Source organism: Cheilinus undulatus, linkage group 17 (assembly GCF_018320785.1).
Source record: "Cheilinus undulatus linkage group 17, ASM1832078v1, whole genome shotgun sequence".
In the NCBI taxonomy this organism is placed as follows: domain Eukaryota; kingdom Metazoa; phylum Chordata; class Actinopteri; order Labriformes; family Labridae; genus Cheilinus; species Cheilinus undulatus.
Genome location: NC_054881.1, coordinates 34,159,230 through 34,180,996, shown reverse-complemented (window position 1 = coordinate 34,180,996; position 21,767 = coordinate 34,159,230). Strand labels below are relative to the sequence as shown.

General features: G+C 39.5%; 1 protein-coding gene across 1 annotated transcript in view; it reads right to left on the bottom strand.

Annotated features, from left to right (window-relative positions):
• Nucleotides 1-1,459: 1,459 nt before the first annotated feature.
• LOC121525081 (nipped-B-like protein) overlaps nt 1,460-21,767 on the bottom strand; it is a 36,562-nt gene continuing 16,254 nt past the window's right edge. The window contains exons 12-47 of the mRNA XM_041810853.1: nt 19,670-19,834; nt 19,448-19,516; nt 19,272-19,361; nt 19,081-19,187; nt 18,898-18,984; nt 18,563-18,794; nt 15,542-15,693; nt 15,364-15,444; nt 15,166-15,266; nt 14,954-15,077; nt 14,778-14,860; nt 12,841-12,973; nt 12,611-12,754; nt 12,440-12,526; nt 11,974-12,188; nt 11,789-11,891; nt 11,600-11,698; nt 11,296-11,442; nt 10,611-10,745; nt 10,420-10,518; nt 10,266-10,319; nt 10,044-10,152; nt 9,815-9,951; nt 9,330-9,470; nt 9,130-9,223; nt 8,805-8,959; nt 8,628-8,718; nt 7,509-7,682; nt 6,276-6,466; nt 6,061-6,168; nt 5,767-5,967; nt 5,497-5,643; nt 4,974-5,389; nt 4,278-4,452; nt 3,621-3,809; nt 1,460-2,162 (exon numbers count right to left, since the gene is read on the bottom strand). Coding sequence (XP_041666787.1) covers nt 1,809-2,162; nt 3,621-3,809; nt 4,278-4,452; nt 4,974-5,389; nt 5,497-5,643; nt 5,767-5,967; nt 6,061-6,168; nt 6,276-6,466; nt 7,509-7,682; nt 8,628-8,718; nt 8,805-8,959; nt 9,130-9,223; nt 9,330-9,470; nt 9,815-9,951; nt 10,044-10,152; nt 10,266-10,319; nt 10,420-10,518; nt 10,611-10,745; nt 11,296-11,442; nt 11,600-11,698; nt 11,789-11,891; nt 11,974-12,188; nt 12,440-12,526; nt 12,611-12,754; nt 12,841-12,973; nt 14,778-14,860; nt 14,954-15,077; nt 15,166-15,266; nt 15,364-15,444; nt 15,542-15,693; nt 18,563-18,794; nt 18,898-18,984; nt 19,081-19,187; nt 19,272-19,361; nt 19,448-19,516; nt 19,670-19,834 — 5,189 coding nt within the window. The 3' untranslated portion in view covers nt 1,460-1,808. The remainder of the gene's footprint in view (nt 2,163-3,620; nt 3,810-4,277; nt 4,453-4,973; nt 5,390-5,496; nt 5,644-5,766; nt 5,968-6,060; nt 6,169-6,275; nt 6,467-7,508; nt 7,683-8,627; nt 8,719-8,804; nt 8,960-9,129; nt 9,224-9,329; nt 9,471-9,814; nt 9,952-10,043; nt 10,153-10,265; nt 10,320-10,419; nt 10,519-10,610; nt 10,746-11,295; nt 11,443-11,599; nt 11,699-11,788; nt 11,892-11,973; nt 12,189-12,439; nt 12,527-12,610; nt 12,755-12,840; nt 12,974-14,777; nt 14,861-14,953; nt 15,078-15,165; nt 15,267-15,363; nt 15,445-15,541; nt 15,694-18,562; nt 18,795-18,897; nt 18,985-19,080; nt 19,188-19,271; nt 19,362-19,447; nt 19,517-19,669; nt 19,835-21,767) is intronic.

The following is a 21,767-nucleotide window of genomic DNA, read 5'->3' as shown; positions in this document are numbered from 1 at the left end:
TTGAAAAATAGAAAACAAAAAACAAAAACTGCACATCACCACACCACCCAAACTGTGAAGCACAGTGGTGGCAGCATCATGCTGTGAGGACGCCTCTCAGCAAGCAGCCCTGGGAGGCTTGTAAAGGTAGAGAGTAAAATGAATGCAGCAAACTAAAGGAAAATCCTGGAGGATAATCTTGTTCAGTCTGCAAGAAAACTACAGCTTAGGAGAATATTTAAGATAGAAATGTGTAGAGTCCAGATGTGCAAACCTCTCGCCAGATGTGAGACCTATCAACACAGACTCAGTGCTGTGATTGCAGCCAAAGTGGAATCTACGAAATAATGACTTGAACGGGGGTTTATGCAGGCACTTATTTTAACTGACATATTTTCATTTAATCTACATTACTTTGTAGAAATCTGTTTTCACTTTGACATTAAAGAGATTTTTAATAATTCTTTTGGTCAAAAATGTCAAATAATATCTACCATGACTGACTTATAACATTAATAAAAGGGTAAACATCCTAGGGGGTGAATACTTTCATGGGTACTGTACATTTTACATAGCATTTAGGTGAGCTAAGCAGGGTTTTTAAAAAGATACATGGTGGTTAGTTGATTATGGCTTGAAAAATGTATAGAATTTAAAAAGTGTCACATATGATAAAGCAGGTTAGCAGGGAAACTATGCATATACACTGAACAGTTTTGAAGGGATGCAATAAAAACTTGTAACATAATTTAAAATCAATTCCAAAATGCACATTTGAAACTGTTTTAATAAAAATACAAAGTGCCTTATAATATATACTCCTTTTTTAACTAGCAGAGGAAATCTTGGCTCCACTTTTCCAACCTCAGTAGCTCTAGAAGAGAGGGGTATAGGCATATATAGGCATTCATGAAATATTTTTTAAAGGGAGTATTTTGCATTTTTATCGCAGAAGTTTAAAAATTGCCAAATTGCGTAAATTGCCATATCTCATCTTTCTAAAAATCAACATCATGATCAAATGGCATCATGAACCCTGTGCAGTGATACATATTGTGAGTTGTGTCCATCCTTGACTTTGTGCAAACATTTTAGTCACCAAACAAGCTAATGATGGCACAGAAAATGCAAAAAAAATTAAAATATGATACATATTTTGATGATGTATGAGATGAAATAAAACACAAACAAGTAACAAAGACATAAGAAAATTTATTGCAGTATTTGTTCAACCAGAAGAGCAGGGAATCACTTTTTTATTGTTCTGTGTTCTCTAACATCAAAATCTATATTAAAAACAATATAACCTCCCCTGCATATAGGCACAGATACTGCACTGCTCTTAACATAAATAAATTATATCAAAGATACTCCGTTACACAGTGTTGGTGAACAACAAAATGTCTCAAACAAGAAAAAGAAAGAAGGTTAAAAGTTTTGTTGGAGCTCAGGTCGAGTGAATAAATCCATCTGGTGCTAGTTTAAACTCCGAAAAACACTTTATTAAGAACATCATCAGTACACTAATTTCCAACATTCAGTAACTTTTTACAGAATTATGTTCAGATATAAACATGTGTGTAATTAAACTATGATACAGTGGGAGTAAAAATCAAACAACCAAGTTGCTGCACAACAGCGAAGGAACTCCCACACAATGTTTTTCCCAAACATTTCCTTCTGTTTTCATGTGTTAAAACATGTCTGTGTTCAACAGACCAGTGTTCACAATACTTCTGAACCTTAAGTCTTCCTTTTTTCTCTCTGTAACATACCAGATCCATATAGATTTGGGCCATGAGGATTTTGTCTGTCAGTTGATTAACTCTTTATTTCCCCTCCTTAGCAGCGTAAAGAGCCCGTAACGTCTGTGCCACTTTGTTTGACAGTTTTTGTCCGCTCGTCAAGGAGATCTTCTTGTAAATAATGTCTGATTCCTTGATGGTGTCGACCCAAGGCACCTTTTTGCGACCATCCCGTTTCTTTGCCACAGACCAGGGCCCAGAGTAAGATCCAGTCATCCAGTGTATGCTGTAGCCGTTTCTGGTCTTCTGGACAACCCTGGCAATCTGTGGTCTGTCTTTGTACTTGGGACGGCAGATGGCAACCACATCCATGACCTCCACTTTCTCATTCAAGTGGCCCAAATCCTCGGCGGCTTCCCCACCTTTTCTTGGTTTCCGCTGTGGAGGGAGAAGCAAAGCTGTTCTTTAATGATGTTTTTTTTTTCAATACATAAAATAACTACAGATGTCCAATAATTTCTAAAATACGGGGTAAACTATGACAGTCAATCTGTATCCAAGTGCTAAAGCTTACCAAGCCCACACTAGATGGATGTGGAAAGTGCCAAACCGGCATATGCTCCCTTACCTGACCTGAAACTACAAGGTTTACTTAAAAGTTGCTGATATTGTGCGAGGCCCCACAACTGACGTCAAATAATGACAGATTGTACAGTTTTGTTCCATTAATGTGTGGAGAATAATGTAATGCCACACTGATAGATTCTGTTAACAAACACCCAGAGTCTTGACTGTGAAAGCTGAAAATGTCAACCTTTGGTCAAACGCAACTTTTAAAGGAAAGCTAGAGTAACAGCTAAAGGCTTTAAGGAATCATTGGAGCAAGTCAACATCTCTGTTCAAGAGCCTACCATGTGATAAAGACTGAGCAGGTATGGTGTCCATGGCAGGACACCACAGAGGAAGCTGCTGCTTTCCAACAAAACATCACTGCAAGCCTGAAGTTTGCCAAGCAGCACCTAGACACCCCTCAAAGCTACAGGAAAATGTTTTGTGGACTGATAAAATTAAGGTTGAATTAAGGTTGGGAACACGCAGCACTATGTATGGTGGAAAAAGGGTACTGCATCATCCCCACAGTGGAGTACTGTGGAGAGAGCATCATGATTTGGGGTTGCTTTGCTGCCTCAGGACCTGGGCCGCTTGCCATCATCGGGGAGAAAATCAATTCCTAAGTTTATCAAGATATCTTATATGATAATGTCAGGGTGGCTGTCTGCCAGCTGAAGCTCAGAAGAAGTTAGGTGATGCAGCTGGACACTGACCCTAAACACTGAAATAAATCTACTACAACACGGCTTCAAAGAAAGAAAATCCTTTTAGAGTCACCAGGTCAGAGCCCAGACCTGAATCCAACAGAGATGCTGTGGATGACCTCAAAAGAGCCATTCACACCTGACAGCCTAAGAATATGTGTGAGCTGAAGCAGCTCTTTAAGAAAGAATAGACTAAAATTCCTCCTGAACATCGTGCAGGTCCGATCAGCAGCTACCAGACACGCTCGGTTGAGGTTAGTGCTATCAAAGGAGGTTCAACCAGTTCTTAAATCCAGGGTTCACTTACTTTTTCCAGCAGCACTGTGAATGTTTAATGACTGTGTTCAATAAAGATGTAAATATTATAAAAATCTGTGTGTTATTAGGTTAAGCACATTCTGTTAGTCTATACTTGTGACTTAGATGCAGATCAGATTACAATTGATGGCCCATAAATTAGAATACTAAATGATTTCAAAGGGTTCACAAACTTTTTTCTTGCCACAATATCTATACATTTTTAAATGAGGTAAACATTGAATTTTCTGGGCATAACTTCCATGGAGACTTAAATTCTTACCACAGGGGGCTCTTCCTCCTCACTCTCCTCTTCCTCTGACTCCACAGGAGCTGTGTGATTATTGTGTTTGTGGTTTTCAGGCTTTGGGCCCTTCAGCAGTGAAGTGATGGCTTTGTTTCTGGCATTGGCACTGGCTTCGCCCTCTTCATCTTCTTCATCACGATCCAAGTGCTCCATCAGAACCTTGAACTAAGAGAGAATATCAGGTGAACATTTAGTTAGTTGTGTGATGTGATTATTTTAAATATTTAAGTTTCTCTCAGCTAAATGACAAAGGAACAATTGATTTGGCAAATTAAGCACAGTGACTTTTTTTTTAAATACTTTGCTTATTTCTGAAACTTAATATAAGCCAAGGACAGACTACACACTGATCCAGCAATAAAAGGGTGTCAACCAGCATTTAAGATCACATCTTGGACAAAGTACAGCGAATACAGTATATTTTTTTCACACTCTTCTGGTTGTCATCTAATCCTTCCTTTGGATGTGATCGCCTCAGTTGTGCTGATTGGTCAGGTGTCGGATTATTGTGTCATATCTGCCAGTCAAGTCACGGCACAAATTTACAGCTCTGTGATTGCCTCATCTGACACAGTGACCGTCATTTACAGATAGATTGTGTAGTTGGACCTCAGCTATAGCTATAGCACTTACATCCAAAAACTGTTTGACAATGTTCCTCTTGGTGTCACGGCTGAGTTCCATGTTAGCTGTATCGTTCTTCAGGTAATCCAGTGTCTGACGAGGGTTGAAGTGCACCTTAGATTTCCTGTTCACTGCTTTGTCGTACACTTTGGCGGACTCTGTCGGTGAGTACTTCTGGATTTTGCTGTAGAAAAAGCAGCATACAGGTCAGCACAGTTAAGCAAAAAAGCCAGACTACACTACTTTAAAAAAAGTTTTTGATTCAGCTAGGGGTGCACTGATTGCAATTTTCTGGCCGATCACCAATCACCAATCTGTAAAAAGCCTGACCTGCCGAATCTGCTTTTGGACGATACTGATTTTTTTAAATAACTGACAGCATACACCTTCAATGTTCCAATCTTATTTTATTGAAAAACACTGAACAATACCCGTGAAACAATACAAACTTGTTGTTTAAACTGCACGTGAGGTAGTTCTCTCAAATATAAATGAAAAGTTTAGAGCATTGCTGTCCAAACCACTAAATTATATCAGTTCCTTTAGTCTTTCATTTATCACATTTTAGTAAGTAGAGGTAGATAAGACCGGTGGAAAAGATCAGTTTCATATGTAAGTATCGGCCGATCGCAGATCCCCCAAAATTAAGGAAATCGGCGCCGATTGACTGACTGATCGATCGATGCACCCCTAGATTCAGCTTACCTGTCTGAGAAGCCGTACAGATTCTTCAGATGCTGTTTGAGCACCAGCAGCAGCAGAATTCCTTGTGAGGCGCTGGCAAAGTCCAGCAGTGGGGCAGGGTCATCAGGTAGACGGAGCATTACCACTTCCTCGTCTTCCAGGTCGGAATCTGAATCAACAGATGTGGATTTCTTCTTCTTTTCCACTACCTCTTCCTCATCACTGCTGCTACTGCTGCTGCTGCTGCTGCTGGAACTGCTGCTGGAACTGCTACTGCTCTCCTCCTCCTCATCTTCATCATCATCATCATCAGAGCTGTGCTTCCTCCTATGAGACTGCTTCTTCTTCTTCTTCTTCTTTCTCTTTTTTGTCTTCTTTATCTTCTTTTTCTTTTCCTGTTTCGGTCTTTCCTGCTGCACCGGTCCTTTCTTTAAAGACTGCACAGAAGAAATAAATACACTCAATAAACACAGGGTATAAAACACAACAAACGGTAAATAAAACACATGAGAATTTAAAGTAATAGCCAAACAAAGCCTCTTACCTCCTTGAAAGACTGGAGCAGGTTACTGCCAGAGACAGACAGAGTGATATCAACATGGTGCATGATGAAAAGAGGCTCCTCCTGGGTCTGGTAGGGGAAGCAGGCCAGGTTGTCTGCTACGAACAGCAGCATGTTCACCTCCGTTTTCTGCAAGGGAAAAACAGTATAACATCACTGATTACATTAACCATGCAGCGGCAGTATTCAAGATATTTTAACCTCATACACAAAGAGAATGTTTTTAACTTTTCATGAGAGAGGTGCACTTACAGAACTGTCATCGAAAAGGTTAAGAAGGGAAATGAGGAAAGCCCGTCTGTGTTGTCTGTTCCCACGGACCATGGAGTACAGATGAGAGCAGAGAGCCGAGTCTGTGTCCTCATGGCGAAAACCTCGAATCGCTTTGCTTTTGGAGTCATTTATGGCCTGTTGTACCTGGTAAGACATCTTCAGTCCTGCTACAGCCTTCATCTGTGAATGTCCAGAGATTTTCACAAACGGTGCATCATTAGTAACATGTTTCAGTAAATGTTCCACCCATGTAGCATCACCTGAACCACTTACATGAATGAAGCCTGAATATTTCTTGTCGATCTCAACCAACTGCTGATCCGCCTTGTTCTTCATGGTTGGTTCAGGGTCTGTCCCCATGGCAATCAAGTAGGGTACACACTATAAAAAAAAAACAAAAAAAAAACAATTGTTCTGATTCTGTTAGAGGTTCTCTGTATTTATGCCTTATGATACTAATTGGAGAATGTAAAACTGTTTACACACACCTGAACAGGGTGGATGAGGCCTTGGCTGAGAGTCAGTGTGATCACACTCAGGGCAAAGTGTCGCACAGTGGACTTTGAGTGGAAAAAGGACTCCAGGACCTGCTTCAGGTAAATCTGCATTATGGAGCTACTCATGCCTGATGCAATGTCCCCCAGCTCTTTAAGATTCTCCTCCTTGGCTTGTTTCTTCCCTGTTAAGAGAAAAACCTCAGTTTCATTTGTCTACGACGGGGTTCTCAGTTTTTTTCAGCCAGCAACCCCCAAAATAAATGTGCCAGAGACTGGAGACCCCAACGTACCTGGAGGTGGTTGAAGCATAGTTGAACACAGCCTTGCACATTTAAGAACAATCATGTGCAGACTCAAATTTAAGGAATTTTTTAAACATGACTTTGATTTCAGCATAAATCTCATCAACTGACGGTGTTTTAATTTTACATTTAACTAATTTTATGCATATAATTTTATCAAAATGGGTAAAATAATTTAAGATTCTCTTTTGTCTTTTTGGAAGGCATCAGTCAAGGGCCCGGGGGCCAAATCCGGTCCGTGGTACAGTTATACCTGACCTGCAAGACCATCATATTTCAATTAGAACTGGCCCACCGGTATGAGGTCTGTAGATTTCCTCCTGTATAAAAATGTAAACTTGATTTAAAATAGCCAAAAGTCAGAAAATTATGAAAAAGTAAAGCATAAAAGTAATTAGATAAAAAGTCAAGAATGTAGGAAAAAAATTAATAACTGTTTTCGCTTCCAAGTTACAATTTTGCATCTCACAATAACTACTTGACCTTTTGATTCTGACTTTATATCTTGTTTTTACCTTCAAGATTCACAATTTAAAATTACAATTCATATTTTGACCTCATGATTTTGAATTTGATCTCAAATTTTAATCTTTTAAACATGACTGGGACTTTCTCTTTTATACAATATTTTGACTTTCATCTCAGATTTTGAGCCTTTGGCCTGCTATGTTTTTTTTTCAATAATTCATTACTGGTAAAAAATAAGATTGACAGTTTATGGTTAAATCTTGAACCTGTTAGACCCTCAGGTTAGACCTAAATTCAGAATCAGACCCCTGCTGTGATTGAGTTTGACACCCCTGCAATAGGGGGGGTCCCAACCCCACACTGAGGACCACTGGTCTGAGGCACAGTGGTTGTAGATAAGAGATTTACAATGACTTGTGTATGAATGAAATCACAGGCGCTATCAGTCACTCACATTCACGATCAGCCTCCTGCATTCGGTTGTCCTCCTCTTGCAGGTACGTCTGCAGGTTTTTTAACACCTGGATCTTCAAATTGACTGAACTGTTCTCATCTGACAGGGTGCCGTTGTACAGAACCTTCACATCCTGCACAAACATGAGCTCAGGGTGCATGATGAACTGGAAGCCTTGATGTAAAAGAAAAAAACAGGTCAGATCATTTAGCAGTGGGAAAATTCAAGTCAGAGGCTAATAAAGCAAATTGTAACAAATAAGGGCCTTTGTCCTGGCCTGAGAGCTTTTTCAGCACTTGTAGATCTGGTAGATATCAAGTGTGTTGATACTGGTACCATGTCAGTACCAGATTCCGATATTCATCCCTAGTCTCGTGGGTTAAGCAGTGAGAACGCAGTCAGTGGGAGTTGACAGACATCAGAATCGCAGTCAAACTGCGGCGCAGCCATGATGGACTGGAGATGGTCCATCATGCAAAAACCCCATGTATATAGGCAGCTGGGCTTCAAGTCTGGCCTGTAGCTCCCTGTCCTGCATGTTATTCCTTACTCTCTCATTCCCATTTCTGACTCTATCTGCTGTCGTGTCTCTACGATATAAGCATAAAAGCCCGAAAATAAACCTAAAAAAAAAAAAAAAACACTTAAAGGTTTGCTTTGCAATATTTCTTTTGAAAAGAAAACTTGAAAACAGGTGCTGGTTTAACTCAGTTGGAAGCCCTTTTAAACCACTGTCCCTCCAAGTTTGGTCATCACCTTTTAGCAATCACTGCAGGCTGAGAGCTCAACTATTGTATTATAGTTAGTAGATGCGCAATCTTCATATAGTGAAAAAAGATGGTGCCAAAAGAGCGACACAGCTGCAAGAGACTGTAAGATATGGAATTTGCAGAATGGAGAGGAAATTGTTGCACAAGAAGACAGTTTAAACCTTTTTCCCTCTAGATTAAAAAAAAAAAAGACTGTGGCTTATATACCAGAGCGACTTACAATCCATATTTTATGGTAGTTGTCATAAAATAAAATGTACTAATTAATTTAGATAGCAAGACCCACTGTTAGTGAACACAGGCTATAAGACTTGTAGATTTTGTTACTCTGAGATGAGGTGCAACCTACCTAGACCTATGATGGCCTTGATCTGGACCTCCTCATCCTCATGAGTGGTGAAGTACAACAGAAGCTCCAACACTTTTTCCTTGATGATGATCTGAAAAAACAAGGAGGGATAGTGAGTCAAAACAAGTCTGACGCTGATGTGCATAAATTCAGTGGCTTGAGTAGACTGTTGTTTACCTTGTTAGCCCCTTTGAACTCCTCCTGGTCAAAATCAAAGTGTCGACAGAGAGCCCCCACAGTAAACAGTGAGCGCAGGAGTGTGGGTTTGTTCACAGCCAGAGTGGAGCTAGTTGGGTCTTCTTGGTGTTGTGTCTTCAGTTTCGCCAGAGCTCCTATAAAATCACCATGAGATGAGGAAATGCATGTGACCTCTTAATCTTTTGAATGGTGAATTAGAAGGTTAACAATGACAAGCTCTATTAAGTCAGATTTGAACGCTGTAAAATGTACCAAACTTTTCCATTTTATATTATATAAGAATTTGAATGAATTGACTATTTACCATAGTACCGATTGAAACAAGCCCAGACGAACTTATAGTTGTGTGTCACCTTATTCACAATCGCACCAAGACAGCTTACACAGTGTTGAACAACCTGATCAGCAGACATAAAGATGTATCATTTAGGCTGGTAGTTTCACATCCATGCTGTTTATTTTTAGAGCTTTCAAGTAAAAGCTAAAGGCTGTGAATGACCCTACCGTCATGCCGTATTTGATAATGAGCTTCATCAGGTCCTCTTCTATGGTAGTGAGGAAAGTCTCACTCGGGTGCTCCATCAGAGGCACAACAAGCTCCAGGATCTTTGCCACGTTACATATCACCATGAAGTCATTTTGAGTCTGAAATGTTGACAAAGAACAGTTCAAAGCTGATCATAACAGCAGCATGTTATTAACTGTAATGCTTCTAATAGCTCCCAAATGTGTGCTTTATTGCTGCATTTGAGAAATCAACTGTAAAGCATGTCTAATCCTACTTCTCTGCTCTATTTGGTATTGGGTTCACATGCTCAATTCTCTCAGTGCTTATCACTTGTGCTTGCATTTAGGTGCCACTAGATGGTGCTACAGCACTACATAACATTTGGTGAAATCCTTTTCAGATCTTGTGGACCCAAGTCCCTGTGAGTGATTTCTCATTCACCTGTGAGAATTTATAAGGATCAGGATGATAATAGACTTACATTGCACTTGGTGGTCAAGTAGGGCTGCATAGTCATGGCATGTTTGACCATTAACTGTGCTCTGATCTTGCTGAATAGATAGAGCGTGGTGATGCACGCTACCAGACGACCTGAGTTCACTCCTTTATCCTCACAGTCTGGAAAGCACAAGCACAGGAAACAGTTAAAAAAACATTCAATAGTGGCAAAAATAATGTTATGGGCAAACATGCTAGATTTCCTGTTCTACCTGCAAGAGACTCCTCATATTTCAGAATGTGTTCCACTATGTTGTCCACCAGCTGAACACAGGCCTTCTTTGTAGGTTTGTATGAAGCTTGCTCCTCTGATTTCAACAGCTGAAAAGGATATGTACATGCATGCAGAGATGACGTTAGACACTAGTGAAACATCTGCACAGAAACATTATGAAAACACAGCAGCTGAAGTTAAGAACTGAGAAGAAGCTCACATTCTGAAGAAGCTGTTCAAACCAGTCATAGCCTGAATCTCTACATGCTGACACCTGGGGTAAAATCAAAACACTACATTAGTGAGAGTAAGAGAAAAAAAATCTATTTCAAAAAAGTTTTTTTTCATAGGTAATGCCTTGATTTTGAACGTACCACATCTGTGATGTTCAGTATCTTGCGGGTCATTGCTTCTTTGTCGTGACTCGGTGTAGGGGTGAACCAAAGTTTTTGGAAGGTCTCATTCACCAGTTTCTGTGAGGGAAAATATGCTTTTGTGTTAATATGACTGCGTGTAAAAACTTCAAGTACAAATTAATGAAAAAAAAAAAAAACGTGTTACCAACCTTGATGCCCTCTTCATCGTTGACCCTACGGATCATCCTGACACACATCTCTGTGATCTTGTGGAAATCTGGCTGCTCCAGGCATATGTCCCTCAAGATCTTAATGACCCTCTTTCTCACACTAATACCTGTGTCCTGTTTTAAAGAAAATGGACAAAAAGATGACAAAATATAAACTGAATGCCAGCCAAAATTGAAAAAAATGTTGTGTGTAGCTGGGGATTGCAACTAGGGAGAGAAAGAAATGAGCAAGCTACATTTTTTATATCTTTAAACCATCTCATGAAATAATCAGATGGGCTAATTAAACCCTTTAACAGCTTATTTTCCCTATAATAACACTGTTTACTGATTGAGATCTCTAGGTAAATTAAATGCTTCAAACTAGATTTTCTTAATTATCTAAATTTTTATAGTCATGGCGATTGTGAACTTCTAATTCCACATGGTTGCAATTCTTAATTTGATCTTTAGGTGGCAGTGTGGGGAACATGATTTTACCTCAACTGACCTTTAGAACTTTAAATGAACCCTTAAGCCAGAGTTTCCTCCTTTGTCTGGGAGAGAGTATGCCATTTTATTGGTATAAACACACAACATGACACTGGGTTCGGACAAAACTATTTAGACTTGAATATGGGAACAAAGAGACTGAGAAGTTGAGGAGAGAGGTTTAAGAAATTACCAGTATCCTTTCTATGAGCATGTCATAGTACTGCTCAATGAGCTCCGGTCGGCTGAGCACAAAGCGTCCAAGGAGCTCCACAGCAGCCTCTCTCACACTGGTGGAGTTGTCCATTAGGCGACAATGAACCCCACGTTGCATGTCCAACTGAAAAACATGGGGGAGAATAATCAAGCACAGAACAATAATCTCTCATTAGAATTTATGTTTAAGAAGGTATATTTTATGTAGAATAAAACATTGAATGCTGCAGCTATTAATCACATAGTCTTAGAGATGTTGCAGTCAATACTGTTTGACATACCCGTGCCAAAATACTTGGATCAACAGCTACAACTTCAGACAGACACTTCATAGCCTTAGTTCTGACTGCAATGGCGCTCTCACCCAGCACTCTCAGAATCTATTCAAGCAAGACAGTTAGAGAAATAAATAGTGACAGCCAATACAACAAATTATGTCACTCACATTCACTTCATATTAATGTTTTTACCTGTGATAAATAAATATCAAAGCTCTGTGCAAACGGCCTCATAGAGGCCAGGTATCTGACGATCAGACAGGAGTCCTCATAGTCCACCGTGTCAGAGTTTGATCTGGAAGAAATAAGAAAAAACAGGATTGGTCAACAGCCCAACAGTGAAATGAATCAGTCATTCTCAAAGATATAGTGCATGCCTTTGAGAGCTGAAACGTGATGGAGGTGTCTTGATGATCTTGCGGAGAAATTTCTTTCGTGCGTCGGCCCTCTGCATAATCTCAGCTGTTGAGTCAACTTCGTGGGAGCAATGTCGTCCTCTCATATCCTCGTCGTCATTTTGAGACTTAATCGCTTTCTCTGCCTCAGTTGTTGTGTCCCGGTACCACTGAGCAATATAAAACTTCCTGGCGAACTATAAGACGCAAGACATATATGTAAGGAATAAGGCAAAAATCTGAAGGCGTTCCATAGAAGGAAACACCACTTTGACACCAAGTAGTCCAGATTAGCACGACATTACACAATTGCTATGGCTCACCATTTAAAAGCTTCTGGTAGAATGAGTACATGGGAGATTATTACTGCATGCTAACATGTAAAGTCCTTTGTGAATCATTAATATGACATTTGTTAAGGCTTAGTGTATTTAAATGAACTCCTCACCACTAAAGCAGAATCTGTCTCAGTGTTTTCTTCTAGAAAGTCCAGCAATGCCTTCTGGAGTTGTTGGATCTCATCATCACCTGGATTCTGTAGGAAGATCAACACCCAGGAGCATTTCAAAAGCAGTTCATGGTTAATTGTTATTAATGATTTCATAAACATATAGTCTACCTCTCTCAGGATGCGGTCAATATCCTTTTGGTCCATCTTGCTTGTGACAGCATCTTTACGAAGACTGGAAGCGACCGTGCCAAGGTAGTCCAGTGAAGCCACTCTGAGCGCCATCTCTGTCTGTTTGTTACTGAACTGGTGCACCTGGAGCACAGGAAATGGAGTTTCAGCCGCTTTTGCCATTGGGCATGTTGAGTAATTACCCCTTTTTTGGGAATGATGCTACTCACCAACAGCCGGCCCAATAGACTGAGCAGCAGTTCAGCAGCAGGCCACTCGGGCTTGTTGACAGAAGACAGTAGATCATGAACAAAGTTCTCAAACAGGGGCCTGTAGTCCTCCTCTCCCTGTTTACTGCCACACCTGGAAAACAAGGAAGGCAACCTCTGTCATGATACATTTTATAACAAAACATAATAATTAACCAGGATCAACCCAGTTACGGCCTATTTCAACAGAGTATTCACTTTAACCAAAGACAGCTCCAACTACAATGCTTTACACATACTCCTCACAGATGAAGACAAAATTATTAGTCACCCTACGAAAATGTAATTTTTTAAAAGTATTTCCAAAGCACTGTTAAACAGAGCAAGGAATTTTTAACAAAGATTTCCAAACATCGTAGTTTTATTTTGGACACTTGCATCATTTTACTTTGCACACAGAAACAAAATCACTTCAAAAGTCCCCACAGGCCCCCTGATGCTAATAGTCAGTTGTGCCAATCCATTTTTTTATTTTTATTTTTATTTTTTTGCTTGGTAACAGCCTGCAGTTGTGTACTTTAGTTTTCAACATGACATCACCTGATATCCCAGCCCATTCTTTTTGGCCAATCTCTCAAGATCCTCCAGGTATGATGGTCTTCTGGCATGGACCTTAGTCTTCAGTTCACCTGACAGATTTTTTTAATGGGATTCAAGGCATGGCTTTGTGCAGGCCAGTCAATAACATTCACTTTGGTCTTCTGGAGGTAGTTGTTCACCAGGAGCCACATATGTTTTGAGCCACATATGTTTTGGGTTTCACATGTTTTCCTCATATCTTCTTCTTGCTTCATGATTCCTTCCACCTTTATGAGACTCCCAGTTCCAGACGCACTGAAGCATCATCACAGCATAATACTCCCACTGTCGTGTTTCACTGTGGGGACAGCGTTCTCTCGGTTACACGTCTCTCCCTTCTCCAAAGGTCTCTACAGCCAAGAGCTCTAGTTTGGTTGCATCTGACCAAAGGAAATGCTTCCAGTATGCAGAATCTTTCTTCATGTTGTCCTTAGCAGACTTCAGTCTGGCATGAAGGTGTCTCCTCTGCAGAAGTGGAGTTCCCTGTGGTCTGCAGCCTTTCAGTCCAATTGTTTGCAGGGCTATAGAGATTGTGTTCTTTGAGACTACAATTCCTGACTTGGCTAAATAATTCACTAGTGTCTTGGCAATTGTTTTGGGGTCTTTAGACACATCTCTTACTAGTTTTCTTCCCAGAGTCATGAAATCTTTCACTTTTTACCTCTGTCAGGCTTATTCCGTACTATGTGGCTCTCTTTGAATTTCTTGATATTTCTCACTAATTGTGTTTCAGTGTGCGAAGTAAAATAATGTTAGCATGAAATTTTCAATAGGGGGGCCATCATTTTGTCCTCATCTGAATCATCAAATACGACATTGACCAATGTTAAGACATTAAAAGACATAATATTTTAAAATATAAGCCAAACAACCAATGATTTTACTGCCTTTGTGTTGCAAAAGGCAAACAACACCCCTGCTCAGTCCCTAGTTCTCCTACAATGGTTGCTTTCCAACAAAAAAACATTAAAACAAAGTTAAGTTTTTCCCAAATAGTCCTTCAAACTTCATTTGTTTGCAGGGAGCTCCAAACCCCACAAGTTATTTATGTTTAACCTGTCATTGAGCACTGAACACAAACTATTTAAGTGAGGCAGAAGTGGCCTTTTAACTAAAGGTGCTGTCGGCTTAACCTATTTAATCTAAATATTTCCAAAGCATTTTGATTCTTTTTGTCATCAAACCAAATATGTCTACACAGGACACAGTCTACAGATAATAGCTGACAAAGCTATAGATTATATTTCACGTAAAAGAGGAGTGAGTGCGTTCATGCACACATACTGTGTTGCTGAGTGAGCCTTAAAATATCAACTTACTTCTTAAGAAACACTGAAAGGAAGTTCTGGGCTGTCCGCATGGCAGTTTCATAAGAGTTTGTGATCAGAGCATCTTTATCCACCTTTGGGAAACAAAACCCAGTAAATAAAACAATTTATCAATCAAATCATCGTGGACTAACGGGATTTGGATGCAAGACAAACTTGCTTGTTACCTTTTTGTTATGTTCCTCCTCTTTTTCTGAGGGGAAATGTACTACACACTGGATGAGCTGGAGAACCAGTGCTGTCACCATCTGGATATACAGGGACTCTCCATCTGAATCAATACTGTTCAGTCTGAGGAAATGTGATACATATGGTTAAAATCTAAAAAAAATGTATATACTTTCATAGTTTTACAGATATTCACTTGGGATTGATTTACCTGAAGTTCCTAAGGTTGCGTTTACTTGTAGGCAGTCTAGCCAGGGAGGTAAAGATCTCTTCAAGAATGAGCTGTCTGTGTTTCTCATATCGTGAGAACACCTGTGAAAGAGTAACATGCAAAGTAGGAGCATGCATGAAACAAAGCAGCAGGTAAATTCACCAGCTAAAATGAAACTGTATGCTTAAGTTGACTTACAGCTGTCACTAGTGTGATGGCACATAGCTGCAGTTCACTGACATTCTCCACAAAAAAAGGAGTAATACCCAGAGTGGACACCTAGAATAAGAACACAAGGGCAGACATGTGTTTGAGAAACAATAGCAGTCAAAAGTTAGACACTTAGAGCACTAGAATGATGTGAGCCAAGTCTCACCTGGAGAATAGTGGTGTCTGTTAGCAGCTGGATCTCCAGGAGCTCGGCGATGTTGCTGACAATATCACAGACTTTATCATAGAGTATAATCACCACCTTCTGCTTGTGGGTGGAAGTTTTTGCTCTCTTGGACTTTGAAGTATGCATGCCACCTGAGGAAAAAAAGTATAAAAGGGAAAACAGATACATAAGAGATAAGTAAACCATTGAACTTGCAGGTAATCTAGATTTTCCTACACACATTTTTTTCTCAATGCAAAGTAAACAAAGTATTTCTATATTGAGCAAGGGGGTTTCATAATAACAAAAAAAATAATAATGGCAAACTTTATTTAAAGAAAAAGGCTTAATTAAGTCGATAAGCAGGAATGTTTTTTAGAATGTAAAACTCATGTGGGGGCTTTCAAGGTGTTCATGAAACAGACTGCATTAATATTGATGCTTCTTCAAGATCTACTAAAGCAAACAAGACCACCAACAATATATATTTTCTTTAATGATGTAATTTCTAATACATGTATTTCCTGCTGCAGGGTAGGTGTCAAATGAGTAGATTAAAAGCATGTTGCAAAAACAGCCTGTTTTTGCGATTTTCATACATTAAGGGCATTTCCCCACCACTAGTTGGGTTGATCTAGACCAGGGACCAACTCCATTTGTAAGGCTCAGATTTTAACTTGACAAGCACATAGGGGACCAGACTTTTATGTCAACTAAAATAAAGTATTATTTTGGTTCAATGACATATTATCATATTACTATTTGTATTTTCTATCAAAATAAAGTAATTTTTATGCTTTAACAGTGAGATCAGTCCCTATATTTCTAGGACTGCCATTCTGTCACTAGGTTTAAAGTGAATACACTGCACCCTGATTGGTGAAAAAAAAAAATGGAGAAAACAGATCTATTGTTTTGATTCTTAGGCAGGAAAATAACTCTCAAAGAGCCTCAAGTGAATAGTTGGCACAGAACAGGATTCATGCAGCATATTTACTTATAATAGCTGACAGGTAAATTTCTGTAAAAATGGATCAAACATTAAGTAATTCCTGATAAAACAGTTGCAATCTTGATACTTTTGGGGTTGATTTGATAGCTGTAGAGATTTAAAGACAAAAGATTCCCAAGAAAATCCACAACATCGTTTTCCTCCTCACATTTTCTGAATTTATTCATTTCTGGGGGGCTGGATTGGGAGCTTTGGGGGCCTGATTTGGCCCCCAGGCCGCCAGTTGACGAACACTGATCTAGTCCAAATCAAGGACTAGTTTGTTACACTGTTGCATTTGACATCATGTTTTGTCCGTGTTCACAGGGGGGCATTTACAAGTGGACTAAAACCTGTGATGTGTGGGGAAAATGCTCTCTGATTGGTTAATTACTTGTGGTTTATTAATACACCTATACTGGAATCAACTCTGGAACTAAACATTGAATAATTAAATAAATAAATAAAGTGTGTTCTTCATATTAAAATGATCTTAGTCAACATAACGTTACTGCATTTCATAGTTTGCACTAGGGCTGGGCAATTAATCACAAATTAGATTTAATCACAATATTGCATGCTGCAATTTTCAAATTGCAGAATGTGCAATATTTCTTCACCCTGAAATTTGTGCCAAAATACCAGTTTACATCTTTTTTGCAGCAGAGATGTCATACATTACATATCATGCAGTCATTCATTTTTTAAAAATAGTCTACAAAAAAATCCTACTTTCTTATTTTTGTACACTTTTCTTATTGAATATGAGAATGGTATTATCATATCATTACCACTCCCTTCAATACAAAAATTAATTCATCTGCAATATGAGTCAAATCAGCACTAGAAGTCCTTTTTTCAAAAATGTTAAGCCCGTGTTTAATCTAATATTGTGTTGGTTATAGTATAGAATGATTCATTGCTTGTGAGTGTTTGTTTTTTAATTGATCATGGATTGCGTTATTTCTCCAACAATACATTAATTTATCAAGTGTTCATTCGAGGACTGATTCCTTAAAAACAGAAACATCTGTCCCTCTGGAAAGTTAAAAGCCATGACAGGATAAGACCTTCAGCTCCTTCAAGTCTGTGAGTTTTAACACATATTCCTCTGGCTACAGTAGCTGATTTAATCCAAAGAAACCTCAGTGTTTCTTGTAGACCAGATTGAGGCGAGCTGGTGTTCTCAACCAGAGTTCAGTAGTCAGATTTTCCTCCTCAGCAAACAAAATGTGCAAACCAACTCTAGTTATTTCAATCGAAAAGCATCCTGAGTGACACTTTTGACTGCTAAAATTAAGCAGGATAAGTGTTTTCATTAGAAAACACAACTTGCATATGCACCAAACAAGATCAGCAAAGAAATAATCACTCTGCCCACAGAGGGCACAGAATCATCTTATACAAAAGTTACCCACAGGCCTTTAAGGTCAAATATGTCTATAGGCAACATTTTTGAACTGGCAGACCAACAGCACTCATTTTCAACATATAGATGTTGTATCTGGCATTTTCAGTCCCCTGCAAAAACGCCTTAAGTGTCAGCAGCATTTTGTCCCAACACTGACAGTGCTCTTGGTTGAAAAACTTCTCAAACAGTGCTTTTCAATGTCACTTCTCTCTCACTGTCTAATCAAAATAAAAAAATTGACAGGAGGACTTATGTTCCAACTTTTTCCAAAAGCAATGGTTAAGGAATAACTAACAGACTTGTCTTTTTAAATGATGATTCTTTTACATGATTTTCATGTTTTCTTGTTGAAATTTCCTTGAATAAAGGAAAACATAAAAAACAGGGAGCTTTAAAAAACACCTAACAGATAATACTAAAGAAAGCAGAAGTCAAATTTTTTAAGCTAGCAACATTAAGCATTAGTGAAAGCGCTCTAAAACAAAGGTCAAAGGTGCTGCCAGTGCAAGGGACCCTGCCGCTGGACTAAAGGATGTCCTTACGGGATCGCTAACAGGCTAACTTTACACAAATGAAAATAAATTCTGGAGGTCAAGAAGACCAGAAAAAAGATGCTGACCTCCATGGGGATCCACTCTGTAGGCTGGGTCATACTGCGGGTACAAAGTGTTTTGTAGATGGAACTTGGTGAACTGCAGCACTCTCTCTATCACATCCTCTATATACACAGCCTTGGGCATGTGTGGAGATGTCATAATGTTGAGCGCAGTCAGACAGGCATCAGCAGATTTGGTCACCCGCTCCATGATAAGGTCACGCCACAGACGCTCCTCATCCACTGAATCATTACCCTGCAAGTGTAAAAAAAAAAAAAAAAAAACCTAAATTATAACAAAACCCACATAAACATCACCACTCTCTTAGGCACAGCCTAATATCAGTCTGGCCACTTACATGATTCATTAATGTGGAAAGTTTGACACTGTCCTGAATGTTTTTCTCCAGTATAGTCAAGATTTTCACCAGTTTATCAGAGGGGAACTGTGGATTAAAGAATGACAGTCGGTTGTATAATGATGGCGGAGGATCAGCTTCATATTATTGTATTAAGCTCTAACAATTACATGCTCCTCTTACCTTGTTAAAAGCACCCATAGCTTTGAGCTTGGCAGAATCACTGCCTAACTCGCCTAACTGGTTCTTTCCAAGCAAGAGCTCCTGAGGTATCTCATCATCATCGTCATCTGTTTCAGGCATAAGAGTTCAAATGTTTATATTGCCTTAACCCAGCACCATCAATAAATCTCTGTGCAATACCAACTGTTTACCTGCTGCAGTCAGATCCACATCTTCAAGGCTCTCAAGAATGTTGTCCAAACTTGAGGTAAATCTCTTAAAGGTGGAGGACTCTATTATTTCTGTGAAAGTTAAAGTCAAACATTAGCTGAGTTGTTAATAAATGCATGTCAAATTATTTCAAGACCTGAAAGTAGTATAACAATACCTTCGTGTGTCATCTTGCATTCGTACACCTTCCTGTTTTTTTGTTTCTGTTTCTGCATTCTTTTGGCAACTGAACAAACAAACAACAACATTAGACCAATGCTGCTAGCTTAGGTCACATTCAACCTTTTACTGTAACTGAAGAATAAAAGGACTCTATACTATTTGCAATGAATTTTCTTCTCCTTTTCCCTATGTGAACAGGGATTCAGGAAAGTCTCACCATCATTCAGGCTTGGAGGAGGAGAGCCGTCATCTGAGTCATCAGAGTTCCAGCCTCTGTGTCGACCGCTTGACCCTCGACGGTTATGACGACGATCTCCTGAACCTCTCTTCTGTTCGAACTTCCATGTCTTGTCATGATCTTTCTTGTGCCTCTTCCTTGGAGCTGTGACAGTAACAGAGAACAATAATCAGATTTTGATAAAATTTTGCAGGTAAACAGGTAAATTTTTTTATATGTTAATGGCTGCTGCAAGGATAAATTATATTCAGTCAAAAGTGTGTTGCAAAAAAGGGACTTTAATATGGACTGTGCAACAGTTGTTTTGGAGGGAAGCCTTATAGGTTGTAACAACTTCTCCTTCATGTTAACTAATGGAATATTGGCCAAACTATAGAGCTAAAATACATGTCAACTTTCTGTATAACCTGAATTTTGGTGTGACATTCATAATCACAATTTTTTTGTACAAATGATTATTTTTACTTGGGAGTTATGTTTTGACCTTGATAAGCCAATGGAATGATCAGATTCCATGTCTGTCATCAGGTAGATTCATCTTGCAAAGCTCCAATGTGAAGCATTAGTACCTGAGCTAAGAAGTAAGGGCCATTTAGGTTTATTCAAGGGCAGTAGCTTCTGGCTATTTAAGTTGTACTGCAAGCAGGTAAACAATGGCTACCAGTGAAGCAACCAGCTTGGATAAAGCTACAGCAGTATTTTTATCAGAACTGGACAGCAGTTCTTATCAAAAGAAGACTGAAGAACCAAACTGAAAGCTTTTCTTGGCAGGAAAGAGGTTTTTGTTCTTGTCCCTACCAACCTTGGCATTGGTTTCACTAATTTCAGACATGGTTCAGCTGTACTGCAAGCTAGTAATTCATGGCTGCCATTGTTGAAGCGATAAGCTCAGATGAAACAATGGCAGCAGTTTTGTCAAAACAGGACAACAATTCTTTAGCAAAAATAAGAGAAAGAAATGTACTGAAAGCTTATATTAGCGGACAAGATGTGTTCACTCTTCTCCAGACCAACTTTGTGAGTTTAATTTACCGAATGGCCCCACCAGTAATGAACAGTGGTAGCACCTACCTGTCGAGCTCACATTACTTACAGAGTTTACTTACCGGGACTGTGCATGACAGTGTATTCAAATATATGTACTATAATATGGAGTTGCCTCCCTTGTGCAGCTATAACAGCCTCCACTCTTCTTTAAAGGCTTTTCACAAGATTTACAAGCTTCTGTGGGAATTTGCACCCATTCTCTCTGTAGAGCATTTATTAGGCCAGGCACTGATGTTGAACCAGAAAGCCTTGCTCATAATCTCTGTTCCAGTTCATCCAAAAGGTGCTCAATCGGTCAGGTCAGGGCTCTGTGTGGGCCAGTCAGGCTCTTCCACACCAAACTCATTAAACCACATCTTTACAGCCCTTGTTTTGTCCACTGGGGCACATTCAAGTTTGAATATAAAAGGGCCTTCCCCAAACTGTTGCCACACAGCTGGAAGCATAACGTTGTCCAAAATGCCTTGGTATGCTGAAGCATTAAGACTGCCTTCATTGGCCCAAACCCTGATAAGGGGCCCAAACCCTGAAAAATAGCCCCATACCATTATCCTTTCTCCATCAAACTTCACAGTTGGCTCAATGCCATCAGTCAGGTAACGTTCTCATGGAATCCACCAAACCCAGACTTGCCCATCTGACTGCCAAAGAAGCATGATTTGTCATGCCAGAGAACACATTTCCAATGCTCCACAGTCCATTGTCGGTGTGCTTTACACCACTTCATCTGACACTTGGCATTAACTTTGTGATGTTACACTAGCATGCAGTTGCCCTGCCATGGATACCCATTCCACAAAGCTTCCACCACACAGTTCTTGTACTGACATTAATGCCAGTGGAAGTTCAGAACCTTTCAGCGACGGATTTAGCAAAGCATTGGCGACTTTCACGCACCATGCACCTTGGCAGTCCATTATCCCACTCTGTGATTTTACATGGTCTCCTGCTTCATGAATGAGTAGCTGTTGTCCCTAAACACTTCCACGTTTTCATAATATTGCTTACAGTTGACTGGAATATCCAGCAC